General features: G+C 35.2%; 1 protein-coding gene across 2 annotated transcripts; it reads right to left on the bottom strand.

Moving 5' to 3' along the window:
• Positions 1 to 3,938: 3,938 nt before the first annotated feature.
• LOC144438908 (uncharacterized) lies at positions 3,939 to 18,397 on the bottom strand. Of its 2 annotated transcripts, none has more exons than XM_078128135.1 (8): positions 18,219 to 18,397; positions 16,182 to 16,345; positions 14,702 to 14,867; positions 13,979 to 14,023; positions 11,661 to 11,837; positions 10,964 to 11,092; positions 9,959 to 10,147; positions 3,939 to 4,058 (listed from the first exon to the last, which is right to left on the bottom strand). In XM_078128135.1, the coding sequence occupies exons 2-8, from the start codon at positions 16,317 to 16,319 to the stop codon at positions 4,039 to 4,041; spliced, it is 864 nt and encodes a 287-aa protein (XP_077984261.1). In that variant the 5' UTR covers positions 16,320 to 16,345; positions 18,219 to 18,397; the 3' UTR covers positions 3,939 to 4,038. The 2 variants fall into 2 exon arrangements, with proteins under 2 accessions (XP_077984261.1, XP_077984260.1); XM_078128134.1 differs by lacking the exon at positions 3,939 to 4,058 and adding an exon at positions 8,667 to 9,513.
• Between the last annotated feature and the right edge of the window lie 4,853 nt (positions 18,398 to 23,250).

The raw sequence follows: 23,250 nt of genomic DNA, 5'->3' as shown, positions 1-23,250 counted from the left end.
TCGATGTAGTCTTAACAAAAATTACGGAATGTGTATATGTTGAGTTTCATTGATTTAATCCGTCCGCAGAGTTCAAATCTATACTACAATTATTAGTCTTGAAACGCACAAGGTGAAATCGCGTGGAAATGTGTAGGATGTGTTAGTGATACATGTTATACAAATCTCTATGAACAGGCTCAACTAAAACAGTAGAGAATGAATGGCTGCGAGTTATAATTTCCTGTATGGCATCGGGTATCACATACTGATTAATTTGTATGCGGCATGGCCAGTATTACAGGTTATAGTATACGCTATCAATGTACAGCTGTGTTACACACACAGGATTATACAAGAATAGGTGTATAACGATATGATATTTAAACCAGTTAAATCGCGACTTCGTATAACGATACTTTTTATTGTATAGTATTATAGTACAGTACAGTATAATGTAATGTAGGGTAGTGTTGTGCAGTGTTGTACAGTACAGTATTGTAGTACAGTACAGTACGGTACAGTACTGCATATAGTATACATGAGTACGCAGGTGTGTTATATATCTACAGGCAGGATAGAAGAACCCTCCACAAACTAGGAAATAACTACCCCCTACAGACAGATATATGACTACTCCCTACAGGCGGAGATAGAAGTGGCCGGTTATTGTACTTACACAACACTCTACATTGCTTATTCGATCACAAACCCTACTACAACATTTCCTTATTCCCGGCTTTTTATTTCAATTGAAGTTGAATTGAAGCAACTTGCTATACTTACGTAAAGGGCAGCAAGATTTCCAACACTTAGAATTTTGTGTCAAAACAAGATAAAATTCATTTGATGTGTTTACACTATTATGGATTTTCATTGATAATAGTTTCTATGTTCCCTCTGTTAATTGTTCAGATGCACAGGTGGAAAAATGAGAAATAAAGACGATGTTAGTACGTACTTAGTTTTAATCAGTTAAGAATTTTTTTGAGACAGTATTTTCAAACTAATTGTAAAACAAACTAGGATTATTGTATGGTTTTCAAGACTTGCATTTTGATAAAATTAGTTGATATAATGTGGGGATATTGCTTCATCTTTATAACGATGTACACATCCTGTAGGACAATATGATAACATAAACTGTCTCTCGGCAGCCAACTGAATTTCTAAAATCACTTTGTACTTTGATAGACAAATGTACAACTCTCCTAGCCGTAAGTATTAACGCATGAATAATCTTATTACTAATTTGCACAATATAGAGGTGCAAATGCCAGTTAGAGACTCAGAAAAATAAAGGTTGCCAGAACATGACCTGGGGACTTACATCAGATTCTAAAGTAAAATTTCATTTGAAGATATATCAAATTAGTTGTAATTCATTTACGAATTACATATGACACTCTAGATTTAGATTACGCATACATCACTTACAAGGACAACAGTGTTTGATGTGGTTATTTTTTTGCATCACTTTAGACGGTCTCTACACTCACATAATTATGTTATGGAACTGAATTATACATCATGGTAGCAATGATACAGAGGCAATAATTAATTATAGCACATTTAATAGAATACCGACTGTTAGAATAACTCTAAAATGGTTTTTGTTGAATTATTTATTTCAGGTTTCCATTGAAACTTAGATTCGAATGTAGTGACATTTTATCTTTTCATAATTAAAAGTGGCCTGTTAACAATAACTACGGGTCATAATACCTAAGTGTGGACTCGCCAGTTCTCTATCGGTTCAAGATTAAAGGTTAAAGGTAGATTAGAGGTTAATGACCGGGATTTTTAGATGAGAAATTAAAGACAATATTTGCATTTCGAACTTTGTGTCATATTTGAATACGACTAAGATCTCGGGTGTCTTTTTCGAGGACATTCTCTACGCCAAAAAACAAAACACGTTGTGTAAACGCCCCCTCAACATTATGTTAATTACTCGACAGGAAGTTCTGAGTACCCTCAAGGAATATGACCATCCCCTGGGAACGTCAAGAACACCAACCACTTCTTACAAATGATAAATACTCTCAATGAAGCACAATTTGTAAGTCGTGGGCGTCTACTTGCTCTATGATCCTGACTATCTGCTTTACGGAGATGTGTTTACAAGTGATATCAGAACATGCAGCCGAGAGTAAGCTCACGGACGTTGACATTAAGCAAGTATGTACTCAGTCAAAAAAAACTGTGGTTATATTGTTTTAATAGAACAAATAGGTCAGTCTATTCTATTCATTCAAACATTCCCGCCACCTTATCCCTAGGCTCTCATATATATATATATATATATATATATATATATATATATATATATATATCTATATATATATATATATATATATATATATATATATATATATATATATATATATATATATATATATAACTCGGTGAGTATCAATCTGCTAAGACAGTGCTCTATACCGCAGTGGCAGAGCGCATATATATATATATATATATATATATATATATATATATATATATATATATATATATATATATCCACACAGTTATGTTCAAGCTGGCATTTCAAATAATCTTCAAGTTATGCTATGTGTCCTTTTACGCGTACGAGTTTATAGCTGCAAATAGTTCCCTTAAGGTACCTGGAGTGCTATTATTTATACACTATATGTATCAGATGCACCTAATCTCTGCAAGCAAAGTTCTGGGCGTGTGTGTACAGAAAGAAGGGAAGACAAAAGTGAATACATAAGCACTGGAAACTTGGAAAACGGAGAGAGTTGACGATGTTTAAAGTATGTCTTGGGAGAGTATGTATGTATGTATGTATGTATGTATGTATGTATGTTTCTATGTATGTATGTATGTATGTATGTATGTATGTTTGTATGTATGTATGTTTCTATGTATGTATGTATGTATGTATGTATGTATGTTTGTGTGTGTATGTATGTATACATGTATGTATGTATGTATGTATGTATGTTTGTGTGTGTATGTATGTATACATGTATGTATGTATGTATGTATGTATGTATGTATGTATGTATTCACCTTTCTTAAACATAGAAACATTTCAGTGCCCAACATTTTTCTTGCCCTGACCCCTGCCATGCATAAACATACACCGTATATTACAAGGCATATCATTCCCAGACTGCACTATGTTATTTGCTGAACTGAAATCCTGATTGATTGATGCGTGTATGCTCTGGCTTTGCTTAGTATGAAAATTAACGAATTACTAGTATTGTATCCATGTGATTATGTTGTCTCGTACGTATTGAGGAAGACAGATAAGAAGGAAGTGAAAGTTGAAGCATTGCTGCAAGATAACGTGGTGTATTATGATTCATGGCTGTATACATTAGTGTAGCCAACTAGCACTTCCACCTAATTTGAGGAATGGACCATCACTGTTTCACATATACCCACTCTGTGCTAGTAAAACGTTACAACGTGGAACCTCTAATAAAATTCGACCATCTCTTTTGTGAAGTAATTCTCATATGATACCCCAGGTAAGATGTTATACTGTACACACTCGAGACAATGACCCATTACATTGTAAATCTAAAACCTAGCTATACTGAGAGATTCGTCTTCCTTCTGGGAATAAGCACGGCGACATTTAGTACATGACTAACACCGGGGAACTAATAGATGTACTGTAGTTCACAAAACGTGACTGGATGAACTTGTTGTAGATCAATTACTTGATAAGCTGATATTGTAATATATTACAACAGACTTCATGTGTATCATCATTTCTCATTTCGTTTTAAAGGGTCTATTTTTAACAACAATAAGGCCAGTAATATCGATGTATTCACCTGCTCTAAGCAAGGTTTCCTGAAAGACATAGTTGTGACTGTGGTGTTTTCAGCTTTCAGCAAAGACGTTGTTGCTCACAGTTGGTGTGATAATAATTATCCGTATTCACCTACCTTTCAATAGTGAGAAGATCAAACCCCAGTTACTCTTTCCTGGAAAATGTCCACACACACTATTGCCAAGATCTCATTTTCACGTCATATCATTCGAGAATGATTTCAGCGATTATTTTCCAAAATGAATTCATTTCACAGCCAATTTTCCTAAAAGCAATATAAAATGTCAAGCTTATTTTACTGGTAATTGAGGCTATTATGTAGCATATCGTACAATCGTTCAATTTGTCGGAATAGTTTACAATGAAAGGACGATATGTAAGGTTGCACAAATACCTGTAATTTGTACAACCATGTTAGAGATAAAGTAAAAAGGTATGACAACAACGCTTCATTCAGCTTCATGTTGGGATGAATTTGTGTCCAAGTCAAAATAAATCGAATCTTTGGCAGTTGACATTATTAACTTCAATTGGGATTTTAACAGCGGTGAATGAAGTCGACCGTCACTCACATATTTAGGCTATACATTCTTTTCTGCTAGTATTGAATAGAGGAATGAGTAGTCGGGCAATTTTAGAGTTAATATATAGTTGTCGTGTACAGTAGTATATTGCTGGAGGGGATAGTCTGATGTGTTGCATTGTCAAACATTTCGTATTTTCAATGTATGACACATTATACCTACAAGGCTCATGGATTACACTCAATACGAGTGTTTATAACGGTTACGTGTTTAAGTTTTAGGTAAAGGTCGACCTGTAGGCACACCGTAAGATCATACATAATGTATATATGTACATATATATACATATATATGTACATGTATTGCATTATATTATATTATGTACATAAATTAATGCATATGTGTATATACTGTAAATTATTGATAACCTACCCAAAGTGATTGTGATAGGACAATGAAGTATCTCGTGTAAATTTTTCGATAAAAGGAGATCGAGGACAAACATTTAGATTTCATGACATGTCTGTGCCAATAAGATGTACGTAAACATACATATAATTGCCATGGATACAAAATCTTTACAGTTAATAACCTCATGTTATAATACTGGCTTTGTTTCCCTGTGTGAAGACTTTGGAATTTTCTCGTATTTAATTATGCATTTATTTATTCATTTTTTTTGTTATTCATTTTATTTTTATTTATGTAATTATGCATGTATCTATTTATTTATCACTAAAATGTTCCACACCAATATATTCGAATCGGAGGACATCCAGCAGCTCTGTACCGTGTATATTTAGTACAATGCAAATTCATCTCGCTTAAACAGTTTTGGACTTTTCCATATTTTTCATTTATATGCAAAGTTATTGATTACTGAGCATATCAAGTGTTGGCTGCAGGTGGTACTATAACATCGTTTAGAAACTAATTAAAATACCTCGGATCGTATCGGAGTATACATAATCAACCTTGTGGAATGAACATTTATTATAGTTTTTATATGAAACAATATCATCAACAGGTTTCAATTATTAAAAGAGAATGTTAGTACATCATTCTACTTATTTTCTCTCCGGAGAATCATAACAGAAGCATGCCCCAATTAGTATTCAAGGTAACCTATTTAATATAAAAAAGGGTACTGACCTCCTCGAAAGAATTCAAAGGAGTGACAAAACTGATACCAGAACTGAGAAATTTATGTTACACACATTAACATAACTACATTGGGAGAAAGGAGGAAAGGCGACTAGATTCAAGTGTTTCGTTTCATCAAGGAATTTGACAAACTTGACAAGGGATGACTATTCAAGCATCACCAAACCAACAGGACAAGACGACACTCACTAAAACTTACAAAATATATATTGGGACTGGATAGCAGGAAATATTTCTTCTCTCAGTGTGTCATATATCTCAATAGACAATTTACCAGAGCCCATCATTCAAGCAAAAACTGTTGTGGACCCGTAACCATTGCTTTACTGAGCGGGAATAATCACGAAACTATACCAAACGAGATAACTATCTCATACTGTATGACACAATAACAGACGTCTTGTTGACTATTCCGTCTACAGCAATAGCCACGGGTATTTAGGCCAAAGATCGACACGTTTGGCTTCTAAAATCATGAAAATACCGTAGTAGAAGTTACTCGCCTGTATTTTAGACTGAGCACAAACTTTTTTACTTACGTTTATCGCAACGCATGTCATTTTCAATCATCTTTTGAAAGTGTCAGTGATCATATCGGTGAGATCATATCACTTATTACTATGTTGTACACGTACAATGCTCAACTTATTTTCAAACATGTAACTTGTTTTCGATCTGACACTGCATCATGTCAACAAACCGGAAAACAACGCGTAAATGGAAAGTTATTGTACCGATTGGACTTTACAAATTATAATTCAGTAACTAAGCCCAAAGCCACGTCCCATTGACATTGCATGTGTGTATATATATATATTGCCCCAGCCGATCGGCCCATCAGCAATAGACAGATTTGTGCAATTTTACCTTGGGTTTCAGCTGCTGAGTTATATTGGAGCACGTCTTCAGGATGCGATTAAAACAATCGGATATCAAATTCGCCTGCAACACATCAAACGTACGTGTACTTTATTTTCCGTCACCAAAGCAGTAGAGTTCACAGGTTTGTAATACCTGACCTTTACATACTACGGTCTTCATACTACAACTAACACCGGACCTTACAATACTGGTCCGCACTACTCGCGACGGTTCACGCTAAATTCCGAAAAACTACAAACCACGTGCAAAACTTCGGTATTTCCCCCTCAAAATGAATACAATGTTGCGAACTGTCCGGAGATGACGTAATTCTTCGGCTTGGTCCAGAAATAGCGACAATGACCCAGTTCTCTTTACTAAAGGAGCTGTCCTACATAATGCATTTTGGGTCTAACCTATAGTAAACAGTACTTACTACGGTAACTAAACTTCGAAATAAATCTACCGAGGTGGAGGCTCGTTCCACCAGAGTATGTATGTATGTATGTATGTATGTATGTATGTACATGTATGTATGTATGTATGTATGTATGTATGTATGTATGTATGTATGTACATGTATGTATGTATGTATGTATGTATGTACAGTATGTGTCTATAATGTGTCTATATATTGTCTGTGCATGTCCATGTGTATGTATATGTGTGTGTACATGTCAGTGTATATATGAGTAAGTGAATGAGTGAGTGGGTGGGTGAGTGAGTGAGTGAGTGAGTGAGTGAGTGAGTGAGTGAGTGAGTGAGTGAGTGAGTGAGTGAGTGAACTTGGTATGTTAAGAAAAGGTACATTGAAATAATATTTTAATTCTATTTATTATTCTTTAATGTATTCATTTCTAATAAATTGCATAGATCTTACAAAATGATTTGTCGAAAATAAACTCTAAATTTCTTATTTCAAATTATGAGACTCTTTTATAATTTGCTTCATCTTCATCTTCATCTTCATCTTCATCTTCATCGTGGTACTAGTAGATGTGTCTGTGAAGCCCTGCATTGAACAGGTCGGTCGAAATCACGACAATATCTAACTACATTATACTTCAACATATACTTCAACATAGTATGACAGGAATACATAGAAACAGAGAGAATGCACATAAATTGTGGTTGGTAATGATATCGGGTCCATTTGTGAGTATCTTTATTGTTCGCTTCAGGTTCGAAACACATAAGAGAACAAGCCGAATTCACGGCAGGGGGCTGAGGAGAAAATGGGGGGGGGGGCATGAGAAAATTGGGGTGCGAAGGGGGACCATGAAAATCTGATGGTCTGAAAGGGGGCCACGATTTGAACCAAATTAAACCTCAAGGCTTCGCCGCAATATAAACCCTATTGTTATAACGATGCGGGTGACGACTGAATATGTGTTTGTATATGTACATATATGTAGTCTTGGACGGAGGGGGGTCTATGAAAATTGTTGAGTTCATTTCAGGGGGGGGGCATGAATTTTTTTCAGAGGGTGGGGGGCTGAGAAAAAGTCTCGTTCCCTCAGGAAAAGAAAGAAATTATATTATGCTGAAAATTACCATCTTAACTACCAATACAAATAAGTCTACAAACAAAATAAAAACGAATAAAATGTTCGTTTTAATACTGAATATAATCGTTATTAAAGACAGAATGTGCGAAAATAATTCAATTCATTCCAAGGACGTTATTTATCCTAAATTGGAAATTAAGTTTCCGTTAAGCCATTCAAATACATTTCATGCATTTAGTGATACTCATAACTTCGTATTTATCTACACCAGAACTAATATGCCGTGAATGGTCTTAGCTAACATAATTTATTACAAATTGAATTTGGCATGTCCTGTGTGGGCCGGGAATAAATACCGTCCAAGTGAAAATCTAATCTATTCAGAGATGATATTATTCGTTTTGTAACGTAATTTCAAACAATGCATAAGTGGTCAAACAACCAAAATTTAGAATAACATGTAATATTTGATGTTGGTGTTTGGATGTTGATATCGATTTTTGAAAATTGTTTTTTTAAACTCGATTCGACAATCAAAACATGAACGTTTCACTTTACATGTCCCATTATCATGACATTAACTTCACATAGAAGAACGTCTAGACATATAAAGAGACTGGAATGTGTTCTATATTAAAATATTATTCAATTACTGTCTTCAATGTGGAATTTCAAATTGAAAGACTGGAAGGAGAGTTTCACAAATAGAGTACTGCGAAGGTGTAAAGTTTTTACCTCTCGTAAGGAGATAATGTACTGAGTGATCAGATTCTGTAGTTTGAGTGTGTGTGTGTGTGTGTGTCTCTCTCTCTCTCTCTCTCTGTGTGTGTGTGTGTGTGTGTGTGTGTGTTCAAAGAAAGCATGAAAAGGCTAGGCCCAGATACTTGATCAAGTCTAAGGATAATGTGGCAGAGTGGCGATGTTCACCTCGTTCACGACAATTTGGTAGTGCACCCACCTGTTTAAATTTTTTTGGGCGTTCTGACCTTTCAGTCCAATTAGAATCAGACACAAACTTACTATGTGGCATTAGTGGGAAGCAACCAATGCCTCTAAATCGCAAGTTTAGTAGCAGCGGTGGCATTGAGTCAGTACATTGATTCTGGGTTAAAATACATTCAGACTAGCAAAAAAGAACACGAATCCCTGTTTTTGAAACATTTGAGGGGGGGCGGGTTGTGTTTTAGAGAAAAGAAATTGAAGAAGTGCCAACTTTTAGAAAGCTGTATCGGGAGAAGGTCACATTTTATGCAACAGACTGGACCCAACCCCATGGTATAGTTACTGAAGGTTCCCTTACATATCTACACACTTCGTTGATAGTTCTTGATAAAAATTCACTTTAGTCATTTTTCAGTAATTTGTCTAAGGTTATCGATTTCTTCGGCTACTTTAGCATCGTGTCTTTTCATAATCTCATACAACGATCCCCACGTTGGTGGCGCTTTGGAACTGCTGCCAGACTCAGCTAGCCAAAGTGAAATGAACCTGGCGGCTGCTGTGGTCTGGTCCTCTTTTACTTGACCCCCCTTTATTGATTTCCCTTGTATCCCAACATCCTTTGCGATGACTTCCCAATATGTGGCGACCTTTATAGCGATGTATTGAATATCCGATTCGGAGATGACGTCACTTCTAGCTCGCGTAGCTGGTGTTACAATACCTGTAAATGATTATTAAAAAAAACATGACATTTTCCTAACTTTCATTTTAACTTTCATTAAGTTATCTCCACTTTTCACAAACTCGGGATCTGCTTTGTTATTTAACAAATAGAACTGTGGAAAGTTGCATTCGTGTAAGTTAAAGTTCTTGTGTGACAGCATTAGAGTAAGTAGACCGTTAGAATAGTCGATGGTGTATCTGGGTTTTTCTTCAAAATCGTTGCTCTTTTTGATAAGTACGTTTTGCCTCGTAAAACATGCTACCAAATACTAGATTGACAAATAATGAAAACGTCTACGTTCTGAATATTATCAGTCTGTCTTTTTTTGTAGAATAATTCAAGTTCATTCTCCGCGGCTTGTTAGATTTCTCACTTTAGGTTTACAGAAATTGAACTAATTTGAATTACAGTGTAACGCTAATTTTTTGTTTAAGAAATTTACCTTTCTGTCCTTTTTCCACAGATTCTAGTCGCTTAATCATACTGCCACAGTTTTCCTCTGCCCATTTCCTTACTGCTTCTAATTCCTGTCGTAATTTGTCGATTTCCTTCCACATTTCGTCATTCCCGAGGCTTCCAAGTAATTTCAACCTATCCATGAATTTTTGAAAGTTTTCTGCATCTTCTGTCTCTGTTAGAATGTGATAAATTATTACGAATACATAATATGTCCGATCCGACCACAGTGTTCCACCCTAAACATCGTCTATCGGGCGCCCTCACTCATTGGTTAAAAGTGAGTGCAATGACACATGTTTACATCGACAAGTAACAATCGATACAAGTCAGTCACAAGTAATCACAATACCTCAAATAATACAACTATTATATCTAAATACAAGAAAGCTTAATTATATGGACCATTTCGTGCATAGTTAAGTAGTGTATTGGGTTAATATACACATGTACTGGTTTTTATCACATTGTGGGTGAAAGTTTATAAAATTAATATACTGTACAGTACTGTTGTTTATATAATCGAAGTGACTAATATTGACTTTTCAGTTCAAATTAATCACAAAACTACCCTAGCTTAACATGATTTTGACAAACGTTCAAAACGTTGCAACGAGGTCAGAAAATGCCATGTAATTGAAAATGTTATTTAATACAATACACATAACCTAGACGTGTAGCGCACCAGGAAAGGTTTGTAATAAGTGAATGGAGAAAATGATTGAGTTTATTGGAATCGAAGTTAAACTAATATATAGAAGTGTTAAAAGGTTACACGTAAACAGTCCCTAACAATAAATACAATCGCCGACGTTGCGAATGGAAACATTCAACAGATAAGGGGAAGGCAAATCGTGGAGATATACTACCACAGACAAATTTGTACATTCACACTAATGTATAGCGGCACGTCAACAGCTTTGGTGTTATCAGAACCCCCCCCCCCCTCCCATTCCCCCTCCCCCTCCCCCGGCTTACATTACATACTTACTCGTCTTCTCTAGCTGGTTTACTTTTTCCATCATAATTTTGTACTCGTCCTTGAATCTGAAAAACTCATCAGTGAGTGATTGGACCACAATTTTGATTTCATCCTGGGCCTGTTTACCAGCTGAAATAGCTGTCAACAAAATAACAATTATAACATTACTACCTGCTTTAGCAAAGCTTGGCTGTAGATTGGATGGGAAACAAGGAAGATATTGGATGACGTTTTTTTTTATTACTCGTCGTTTGACACAAACCATAATTTATAAAGTGACACGAGTTTATAAGACTGAGCCTTTTCACACTCGTCTGCGGTGGAAATACTTGCATGTATATAAAACCATATTCTAGTATATCATATAAATGTCTATGCATGGCAGCATGCAAGCCTTCGGCAACATTAACAGTTATCTTCGTGCGTTGTTAGATTACTTGATTGAGTAGTATATTAGGATTTCCTTCATATTTTAGTATATGACGTTTAATAAATTACGTCCATTGAATCGTTTATAAGTTCTACCAAACTTGGGTTCTGCTACGTATCAGCAAGTAGAATCCTACGAGTACATTTACGGTAGTGAAAACCGGTGTGCGTTTTCTCAGTGTGTATGAAACGACGACGTTCAATCACTGCTGCCATACAGGAGTACAACTGATATTCCAAATATATAAAATTGTAGAGTGTGTGCAATTCATATTACCCTTTTCTAGGTTAGCCAAACGTTCCATTCGTTCTTTTAAGATATCCAGCTCTTTCTGCATACTGGTCTTGAACTCGGCTAGTTGTTTGGTCATCTCTTCACGGGTAATGTTTCTAAGTTCTTTCTTCATTTCAAAGGTTTGCCGGGCCATCAGATCTTGCATAGCTGACAATAGCGCTACATAATGACAATTACATCAAACAATATTATTTTGAATGTTATCAATCATTCATTCATTCATTCATTATTTTGTTATCAGATCCTATAATACAGCGAAAGTCAGGGATGCAATAGGTCTAATAAACCTGGCTATGTTTTACAGTATCTTATCTCATACAACTTGTATCATACAAGTAAACCCAAGACACGTTTAATTGCCGTAGGATAGAGTGTCCCTTTCCCTGCCCCGGGGCACATAAAACTGGGATTCAATGTTTCCCATACACTAGAAGCTTGTCCTTGTTATTGAGTCGAACGCCTAACCAGGGGCATGAGGCAACAATTCTGGTGAAACCCAAAAAATGATATCCAGGTAATAACGGCCCAAGTTAGCTATGAGTCACATTTACATACTTACTTCTTTATTTGTAGTTTATTTTAATAAACTCATTATACACGTCTACACATATTTGTTATTTTGGGTATGTATTTGTACACTTTCCGGTCTTTTAAAAAATGAAACATTTTTAATAATCGCAGAAAAAGTTTATATAAATATGGAAGACTCCAAAAAAGAATAAAGGAAAAGAAAATATATGGATAGATTTTGTCTGTAATGATTTAATTGGAACATGATCATGGTGCATGCAAAATCGACGCTTAGTTCGATCGCGACAGCTGACGCTTCGATGCGTGACGCGCTGCTTGCCGTGCTCGAGCTCGAGCTCAAACGCATTCCTTGCTTAAACTTGTAATACAGAGGGGTAGGACAAGGCATCGAATTAACCAATCACGACGCTTCAATTCGAACATGTGACCCGTGAATTTTCGCTCGAAGCTCGATACCACCTGCTGCCCTCTTGTGGTGAGGTATATATTTCGCATGTTTCAGTACGTTGTGGCCAGAGTGATTGCGTTTGCGGGACAGTAAAACAGATTGCCGAAACAGCATATTATATGAACTGAAGCTCCGAAACGGTGCGTCTTTTGCGAGGGATATAAACCAAAACACAATTGATAATATCTTGGTTTAATCAATATTTGATGCCGTAGAGTTACGGTAGGCTCGAACACACGGTCGATTCCGGTCTATATTATTTTCATAAAATTACGTAAAAATAATCATTAATCATTACTCGTCATATCTGTGTCTCTTCAAAATATACCTTTGAATGAAAGAGAAAACGTAACAACATCATTTAACTGAGTAAACAAAAACGCGTAAGTTTGCCCGAAACAGAAAGCGTCCGTGAACGAGGGCGATGTGGTTTCAATCTTACGACGAAAAAGAACACCAGAGTGTCCTACCCTTCCTTTTTTAGCAATTGAGCAAATTGAGCAAATTGAGCAAATGTCGAGCTCGTGCATATTGAATTTTCAAAATCCAGTACTTGTATGGACGGTTGCAAAGATTCGAATCATTCGAGCTCGCGATCGCGAGCGCGCGACAAGACAGATAATTTATATGACCGTTGGGGGCGCTACACAATCGGTACAATCCACACACGTTAGACGAGACAAGCATTACGCATGATTAACGTCCCAGTCCGCCGTATTCTATTTATATTTCAGCGCGTTTCAAGTTACTGTATGTATTTTTCTGTGTATTTTAATTGGATATTAATTATTGATTCAAGATAATGAAGTAATTATAAACTTGACGGAACTTTTTGATATTGTCTTTATTCATGTTATTCAATTGTTGATAGACACCAGAATTGTTGCCTCATGCCCTTGGCCTAACGGAGTAATTGCTAATGACAGTCCTGTTGTTCGTAACCTTTCTAACTCTATGGTGACTATCACAATGATATATAATACTCGACATAGACACCCGCTTCCATGTTAGTGTTCATTGGCTCTGTTCGATATTGGTTTCCGTATGTTTTTTATCAAACAGAGTCAGCGAATATTAAGTTAGACATGAGCAATAATAAATATTGACGAAGACACTTCGGACTCTTTCGAACATATCAGATTCTACGCATGCGTATTTGCATAGTACACGTTTATTACTTAAACAATAAACCTCAGTATTTTTCATATTAGACATGTTCATGAGATTAAACGTTCCGTATAAACAGCTGTATCAGAAGAGAAGAACCTTCATATACTTTATTTTATAGTCATAGACATATAGTACAGTTAATCCAAATTACCTTCATTGCCGTCTTTGGGGTTTTGAGTACTGGCTTTCTTGGCTGCTGTTCAAGTAAATAAACAAATACGAAACGGATTTAATAACCAGATAGCAAACAAATCATTCTTTTTTTAAACTTATATTTTGACATAGAAGTCTGCATTTTGACTACAAAGAAGTTAAAACAACGATAGACGTTAGAGAACTCTCCAATGTATATGATATGATAGTATGAAGAAGATATTTTGTTTGCCCGACTACAAGTAACGTGCTTTTCACAATCCTTGCTTCATTTGCTGTAACTTAAGATTCCAAGCTTATGGAGTTTGCTAGTCGAAAGGATATGCTTACGTGTGTATCACTTTACAAATGCATCATATTTACATGCATGTGCGTGTATATGCGTATGTATGTGCGGCTGTGTGTGTATGTATGTATGTATGTATGTATGTATGTATGTATGTATTTATGTGTGTGTGTATGTATGTATGTATGTATGTATGTATGTATGTATGTATGTATGTATGTATTTATGTGTGTGTATGTATGTATGTATGTATGTATGTATGTATGTATGTATTTATGTGTGTGTATGTATGTATGTATGTATGTATGTATGTATGTATTTATGTGTGTGTGTATGTGTGTGTGTGTGTGTGTGTGTGTGTGTGTGTGTGTGTGTGTGTGTGTGTGTGTGTGTGTGTTTTCAATGAGTATCGATATGACAGTTAACATAAATTACATGGCGTTGGGGGCTGTTGTGTACCCGGTAGTACACGCTCCATTATTTTCAACAAAGTGTTCTCATGATTAGTTTGTTTCAAAACATCGTAGAGTTTTGTGTAGCCATCTTTCTCTTTCTTGAACAAGTCCAACAAGTAACCCACTCTAGCATCGTTCTTCCTTACCTAGTCATCAAAGAAAAAACAAGAAATATTAGTTGTAGTTTTCTCTGCTTGTTTTACATCCACAGGTTTTTGGTTGAATAAAACTGAGGTTGTCTTCTTTCTTTCTTACATTTCCTTATAATTAAATTCAAAACAACTGGCTGTATATTCACATTTCTATTTACAAAATAATAACTTTAAAGTGTAATGTCCGCTAAGTTTATCAAATTATGTTGTACAACTAGTAACACTGAAGTAAAGCACTTTCTCTATGTGTACTTAAATTGTTTATAGCATTCATATCAAGTGTAAAAGTATACTGTTTCAATTGGTTTATTTACAAGCCCAGCTAGCATGTGGCCTTTGCAATGTGGTCAATTAGCAAACGAAACAGTATACTTTTTACACTTGATATGGATGCTATAAACGATTGTGGTAAATACAGAAAATGATGTACTTTGGTGTTATGGGTTGTATGTATTGTTTAGAATGTCAATAATCAATTTTCCTCCTTGATATTTTATTTGCAAATATTCACCCTCTTTATTGACTCAGCAAAACAATTCGTCTTCTTCTATCTCTTTCTATTCTATAAAATCCTCCCATGTTGTAGAATTACTGCCGACACAGGGACAAAAATCATAATTTAAGATTAGAGATATCTTTCATAAGTAAGATAAATATTTAGTTAATGAAATAAAGGAGACAAAAATACCAAATGAAAAAAACCACATAGTTGTGTTCCGCCAGAATATCTCCACATTATAATTCCCATTCTATCTACTTTCTGTGGTATACATAATATAACACAGATGTGTAATTTTACCTAAACGTTTGGAATGAATGCACAAGTCAAGTTACTGTCTTTGAATAGATACTATGACCCTGGTCGTTCTTCGTCACAACCTGTGTCTACGTCATCAGTTATGTGGTGCTCAAAATACGAATCAAAACGATCCAAAACGTCAGTACTTTTTCAAGTGTTTTCATAATTTTGCTGGAGAGGTATTATGTCTTAATATTTATCTTTACTTAGAACCAGAAAATACGAGTGACATAAGGGTTTGTCACTTCGTCTAGCGACTGATAATGGCACTCAGGTCACTTGTATTTTCCTTGGCTGAACAAAGACAAAAATTGGGGAATAACATCGAAATATCTGTGATCACTGAGACTGTAATTTCAAGGTTTTAAAGGAAGGAACATGATTGAAACGACAAAATATATTTTATCACAAAAATGTCTGAGTGTGAGCGCCCTCTGCAAATAATTATATTACAGACAGTGGTGTACATGTAAATATAGACCATAGGAAGCGTTCAATTCCTTGCTTACATTCAAAGATAGTACATCCGCATCACTGATAACTTTTGGATAGAGTTCCCTTGTCTTGATTTCCACTCTTCCAACGTTGACATTCTTAGCAAAGTATTCGAAATTCTCAGAGAGGATCCGTTTCTGTTCCAAATCCATTAGTATAACAACTGAAATCTTGTTTCCTTTAAAAGCAGAGGTAATAAAAACTGAGTAACTCTTTTTGTACTTAGTCTTATATGATTTATATTGTTTTTTTGCATTGTAAACTATAGTGTTTGTGCTTTCGCTCACGTGGTCTCCTTTATTCGTTCATATGTATTTCTGTAACCCTCCTCCAGGGATAAACGGAGGTACATTCTGTTAGAAATGGAATAAAGAAGGACTTGAAAACCTGATCTATTTTGGAGGCACTTTTTTGATATTTTACTGACAAAACATTTGGATAACAATTATTGTTTGCAGTATTTTCACTTGTAAAAAAAGACAACCAAAACTTGAAGATTATTATGTAAAATTTTTCACATTTTCTAAGAAGATAAAACACAATATAGAACAGAAGGTGTTCCAATACTTATTATAAATATGACATTGATAATATCTTGCATCAGCACAATTGTTATTACTTTCGAAATCAATTTGAACTCTATAGTGCAGTCATAGACTTTAATTTTTTGAAAGTGTTGGAAGTAATAAATGCATTTGTTAACACTCTTACTGAGATATAAGTTACAACAGAAGTTTCGGGCTACGGTTCATTCAATGTTTACAGGCATGTGTTCCAGCATTTATATCTTTGAGGGGGTTTAAAAACAAATGAAACTCCTGGCAGAAATCAATGTCTAAAAACAATATAATTACTGTCAAACTAATTTCATTTATGAGTTCGATCAAGCAAATAAATTACATAATTTCTAGCATAGTACACAAGCAGTGACTTTTCGATCTGTCCTTGTCGGGCGACACTCTACAGAATGACTAATTCAGTGTACCAGTCATTGTGAAAAAAACCAAGTGACCTGTCTTTGTGTTATAGTTGTAGCGTAACAATTCAGGAATCAAGTGTCTGCTCAAAAGAAATTCTTCAGGACTTAGTAACAATCTAGCGGAGACCAGCGTTTTATATTCATAACGACATGGTGTACAAGTTGTTAGTTTAATATTAATTATATTGTGATTCGCACTTAGAAATAAGTAAATTTAAGACCAGTAAGGAATTTGTCAAAAATTATGAATATATCGAAACATCTATTCATGGCATAGTAATATAGCGATCAAGGAAAGACACATGTAATGGTTACAGACTGAACTTAACACATGTATTGCATTTTGACATTTCTGTGATCAACTGAAATTACATGTATTGTTTCAATATCGTTACTTAGTCTGTTATTCTAGACGTACATAAGATCTTGGAATATAGCTACGTGACTGCAGCTGTGTGCAGCAACTTATACGACACAATATCGCAAACCTCAGTCTGTGAAACTCGATGAGTAACCGGAGTGACTTGGTCGATTTACTATTGTGGTATTACTTGGTGCTGTTGTTCTAGTTATTGTGTTAACAACAAATAATCGGTACATTCGATGCCAATATGCACTGTGTGTACAATACACTTGTTGGTAGCAAGTGTTTGAAGTAGCATTTCTTAAAGTTCTTGAACGTTGGTGGTTCCTTGGCGCATGTATGCAGCGTGTGTGTTCGTCATAATATCGCTAGCGAACTTGTACAGTAACAAACACACATTTGCCAATATTTGGAACAACGCCAAGCATAGCGTGGCGAAGTCATACCGTTATAAATGTTAGTGTGTTAGTTAGTTTAAAAGAAGTTGTTTCATAGATCATAATAATACACCCTGGTTATGACACTGTTGACATTATTCTAAACATTACTACACCAATGATCTCAGATAGTAGATAGTATACAACGTTTTGTACAAGTAGCTAGACGGATTGGATATTGACAACACAAAGCATAGACGTGTTAGACTGGTATGTTTGCAGTCAACTTCGTTGATATGTTACACACTGTCTCCAAATCACAAAGACTTACCTTGGTATAAAAATCACAACTCTGTGAACTATCAGAATTCACGAAATGACAAGAACGACACCAATGTATGTCACGTTATTGGTAGGTTGTCATAGCTATACTGTGACAGAAACTCACTGTAGTGTCAATGACAGCACTGCATACCAAACAACAAGAATAGAAGTGAATACATATAAAACAGTACAGTTATAAATAAATGGCACCCAGCCAGTTCAAAGTGCATTGACAAAAAAGATCTCTTTGTGTGATTATGTTTACTTGACCTCCATCGACCTCGGACGAACGCAGCTAACTGTTCATATTATGGGCGGACTTTATGCTATTGAAATAAAGCGGTCGTTACAGGGTCTTAATACTGCATTGCTATACACAGTCATGTACACTACATATCAACCATTATTCCCAACGTTGTCAACCCTATCGTTAAACTGTATAGAGTGACTTATCACTGTCTCATACTACATATATGTGGGGCCTTTTTACTTTCATGTTTCTCGTGAGTCTGTATTTCTTGAAAATAACGAAAGTGCTTTTTAAACGACGACCTCTATCGTCGGATTAGAAAAAGCACTCAGCCTCACTACTGGTAAGATGTTGACACCACAAGTACGTATCTAAATGAAAATTACAGTTTACGATTGACATTCAGAATCAAGTGGCCCATATTATCCCTTTGACTTTAATTATCATTTCTAAGGCATCCACACGTAAAAGTAATTTATTTATTTATTTATTTTTATTTTCGTCTTTATTTATTTTTTCCATCAACAGCGAAGTAAGGCAGCCACTTACAGATGACTCGGGAAAATTCACTGCACTACACTATAAAACAACAACAAACAAACAAACAAACAAACAAACAAACAAACAAACAAACAAACAAAAACAACATGATTACGCAAAAACACACTGAAAGCACCATTGAACAAAAACTGGCAAATTTACATCATGAAAAAGGACAAATTAGTCAAAACTTTATGCATGAACAAATATACATTAACAACACCACATTCACTTACAAAGCTATTTACATCATGAACATTTCACAACGTTTTACTTACTTGTTTTCCTATTTTCTTTTTTTTAACCGACCGAACGACCTATCATTATTATAAGATGAACTACACAGAAACTGGTACATTCTGGTTACAAGAGAAACAAGACCATGGACCACAGAGAACTACTGAACTACAAATAGAAGTCAACAGACAATAGACTGACATATATGTGACTGATTACAACCCATCTGGTCCCAACTTCAAGCAAATGGTTATTCACCACCACCCACCCTACTTTGATGCAGTCTGACCCCCAATTAAGACAGCCCTACCTTCCCCTTATAGTATATCGCCGCTGTAGAAACCTTCGTGATATTCTGGTGAACAACAAACATCGCGAAACTGAGTAATACTGATTCTACGAGATGTGTTAACTGTGCTTACATGTTAGTATTACACTACTACAGGTGAAACGTTTAAAATCAATGTTGATATCACATGACATCATTGGCAATTTACATTGAGTTGAGTTTTGTTATGTATAGACCAACCAGTTTTCATTTGTATGTGTGTGTGTGTGTGTGTGTGTGTGTGTGTGTACATATGATATATATATATAATATATATATATATATATATATATATATATATATATATATATATATATATATATATATATATATATATATATATAATTGTTTTTGGGGAAGGGGGTCACTGAAAATGTCTGTGTAAGGCAGGTGTTACTCTTATTTCTCAAGCTAGGCAGAATTTTGATTTTGCACGGCAATACCTCAGACCCTCGCCTCAGGCCGTAAATAATGACTGCTCCGTAAAGGTCAATATTGTATATGGAACATAAAACACTTATTGTGTTCATTACGGCAATTCCTTCTTTGATACATTACGCATTTCTGTTTTTTTTTAAATTGATTTTAAAGGTCATGTCTTGGTAAGAAAGAAGATACATTAACATTCAGCACGCATAACATCATGCATCAACAGTGTCACACATCATCTGCAGTTTGACAGATAGTTTGACCTTTGACATCTGACCATGATGTGATCAAATTAGAATAAAATTGTTTTCGGTGTATCCGATGAGATATATTGTACCATTCATTTGCTATTTCTTATTTACCATAATGTTCTATCTGGATGATGAATCTACGGCAGCGAGAAATGAATTATATGTATATATCATATAAACGCCTACGTTGAGCGGTAGGTTTCATTAATTATGGATGGGTATTTCTAATGGCATATTGATAGTTTGCAAACAAAACATGTACATGCATACCTTTCATAAAAAAACGTGATGTAAAAATAAATAAGTAGAAAATGGGAGTTTCAAAGGAATTAAAGACAATACAAGAAAAAAAACATAAAAATGAAATAGATAAGAAGAAAAATATTGCTGAGATAATAATTCATTGAATAAATCTGCATATAATTAAATAATTAATATATAATATGACAATGTACGGCACTACACAATCGAATTCAGTGTCAATCTGGGTCGCACTGCTTTACTAGTTATTTAATGTTTTTAGCCCCCTCCCCCCTCTTCCCATCAAAGGGGAAGGCTACTACAATGGGCTCCGTCTGTGTGTCCATCCGTTCATAATAGGTCATTTCTCAGACATGCAATATCCGATTGATTTCAAACCTAAGACAAAGGTCACATATCATATTGGACATATGTAGGTCAATTTGTTCTATGAGATATGCTAATTTGACCACATGGTGACCATATTTGTAGTTAAAAAGCATTTACTGTAGTATTTACTGCCTAACTCAAAAACTGTAATACACAGACACCCCATTCAGGTGTCTACCCCTATATTATCAGATTATCAGATGCAAGCTAATTTTGTAGAGCTTGACCTTTGACCTTCTGGGTCAATTATCAAAATCAAGCCAATTCCTGCCTATCACAGGCATATTGTAGTATTTACACATTGCAAGGGGCTATGTCTTCTACGAAGATTTGTTGTTTATAATATGGCAATGTACAGCTCTACACAGAATCGAATTCGAGTCAATCTGGGTCGCACTGCTTTACTAGTTGTTTCATTTTTTTCTACTTTTACACCTTATTTTTAAAAACATCTGTTTGATACCCCTGGGAGGTCTTAGTAAAAACAGTTATACAACGAGGCCTCCTTACACATTTTATGCTGTAACTTTAGATGCTTTTATTCTGAAAATACGACGCATATCAGAGATGACAACATGTTCGACACTTAACGGACCTCCTTGCATACATCACTCAATAATCTTGTCACCAAAATGTCACCAAGTCCCTATACTTCCTACGTGCCAATAGCAAATGTATGGAATGTAATAAAGACACGTATCCGTGAAATGTTAAACAGCTGTTTCACGTCGAGTCCCTAAATATATATATATATACATCTCACAATTGTTTTGACTGGACTGCTATCGATAATGAATATGCCATCCAAACATGTCGGAACAGTCAGTATATTAAATGTTACACCCCGCGAAAAAAAAACGATGCGTTTTCGTGCTTGGTTGGTTGGTTGGTTGGTTGGTTGCTGTAAGCGGGAAAGAGACAAGGTTCATGTAAAGACATAAATTGTAATTAGTGCCAGTAACTTATCAAAGCATAAACACCACAGGAGTCTGGAACCCATGACTCTGTTTACTGATACAGCATTACACATTATAATATTGAGTACGACTTTTACCGTTACATTATACTAGTAGTAACTTCCCCATACATAAACAAACTGATAAAAGCATTGTGTGAATCTACATCAGGGCAACCCGCTATTGTTTTTTTATCAGTTGTATTGTTTTACCCACATCTTTATTTGGCATACTACATTCAAGAAAATGCAGGGTTGTATTTCGTACTTTTTATGAATTGGTTGAATTGACTTTAGAAAATATGGAATGAAATATTGATGAAATGATGATGATGATGATGATGATGATGATGATGATGATGATGATGATGATGATGATGATGATGATGATGATGATGATGATGATGATGATGATGATGGTGATGGTGATGATGGTGGTGGTGGTGGTGGTGGTGGTGGTGGTGGTGGTGGTATATCGTATAACGTTGTATTCATTATTTTTTAGAAAAATTAGTGACATGAAAATTTAATAACCATCATGATATATTGAATGGTGAACATCAAGCAACAGGATAATGTATGCGTCTTTTTCTAAATTAAACACGTTTATTCATAATTTTCCATTTTACATGTTATAGCATCATTATCACCACATCTCTTGGCATGGTGTGAATTATCACATAGCTTGAGGGGATAATGACAGAAATCTAAATTCGTCAGTATACACACTGATCAAGGTCCATTGTAGATTGAAACGTCAGTTTGTTTCCAATTTATCGTTCTAAGTAACCATATTTTACTGTCCAGCGTACACACCGTTTCATTGCCATTTATTTTCCATTATAAATAAAGTGCCTTTTGATGATTTTGTCGATCAACGTAACTACAAGGAAGGCATAACGATTGATGAATTGGACTTCATATCTCTTCTAATCAACAAGTATATTTCATATTAATTCTACCTAAAGCACAATAATGGTTCATTTACGTTCAGGAGTGACGGGCGCACTGGAGACATCAAATTAACTATCCACAATACCATTCCAATTATTTCAGTAACACTTTACAAAACGGGTTGTCAATCATTATAATTAAAAAGGTGAACTTATAGTAACAAGTTATCTCGGGTTAACTTCAAGTCACAACAATACAGTGTGCAATCGAAACATTAGGGTCATGACCTTGCAAATTAAGACATCATATATGCATGTGTTCATATGTCGTCACGTAGGTCGACTTAGGACATCTGTAAACCGTAGTCTGGGATCCTAGTACTACAAGGAAGGTGGATTGGATTGGATTGAATTAAATGCAGTTGCAACAGCTGACTCCTCTAAAATAACGAGAGGTTGTGAATAACTAGAATTGATATCGACGTGTTGACGTAACAGCTCATTTAAAAAGATATCGCATTGAACG

The sequence above is a fragment of the Glandiceps talaboti genome, chromosome 8 (genome assembly GCF_964340395.1).
Source record: "Glandiceps talaboti chromosome 8, keGlaTala1.1, whole genome shotgun sequence".
Lineage (NCBI taxonomy): Eukaryota > Metazoa > Hemichordata > Enteropneusta > Spengelidae > Glandiceps > Glandiceps talaboti.
The sequence above is the reverse complement of the archived record's forward strand: the minus strand, read 5'-3'. Positions and strand labels throughout refer to the sequence as shown.

Bases quoted from the DNA above. Each gene is read 5' to 3' on its own strand.
- LOC144438908 (XM_078128134.1), bottom strand. From the start codon at position 16,319: ATGGATTTGGAACAGAAACGGATCCTCTCTGAGAATTTCGAATACTTT. The intron at 14,868-16,181 runs GTAAGCAAGGAA...TTTGATGACTAG, and splicing joins CGGATGTACTATCTTTGAAT to GTAAGGAAGAACGATGCTAG. The intron at 11,093-11,660 runs GTAATATGAATT...TTTTGTTGACAG, and splicing joins TTTGGCTAACCTAGAAAAGG to CTATTTCAGCTGGTAAACAG.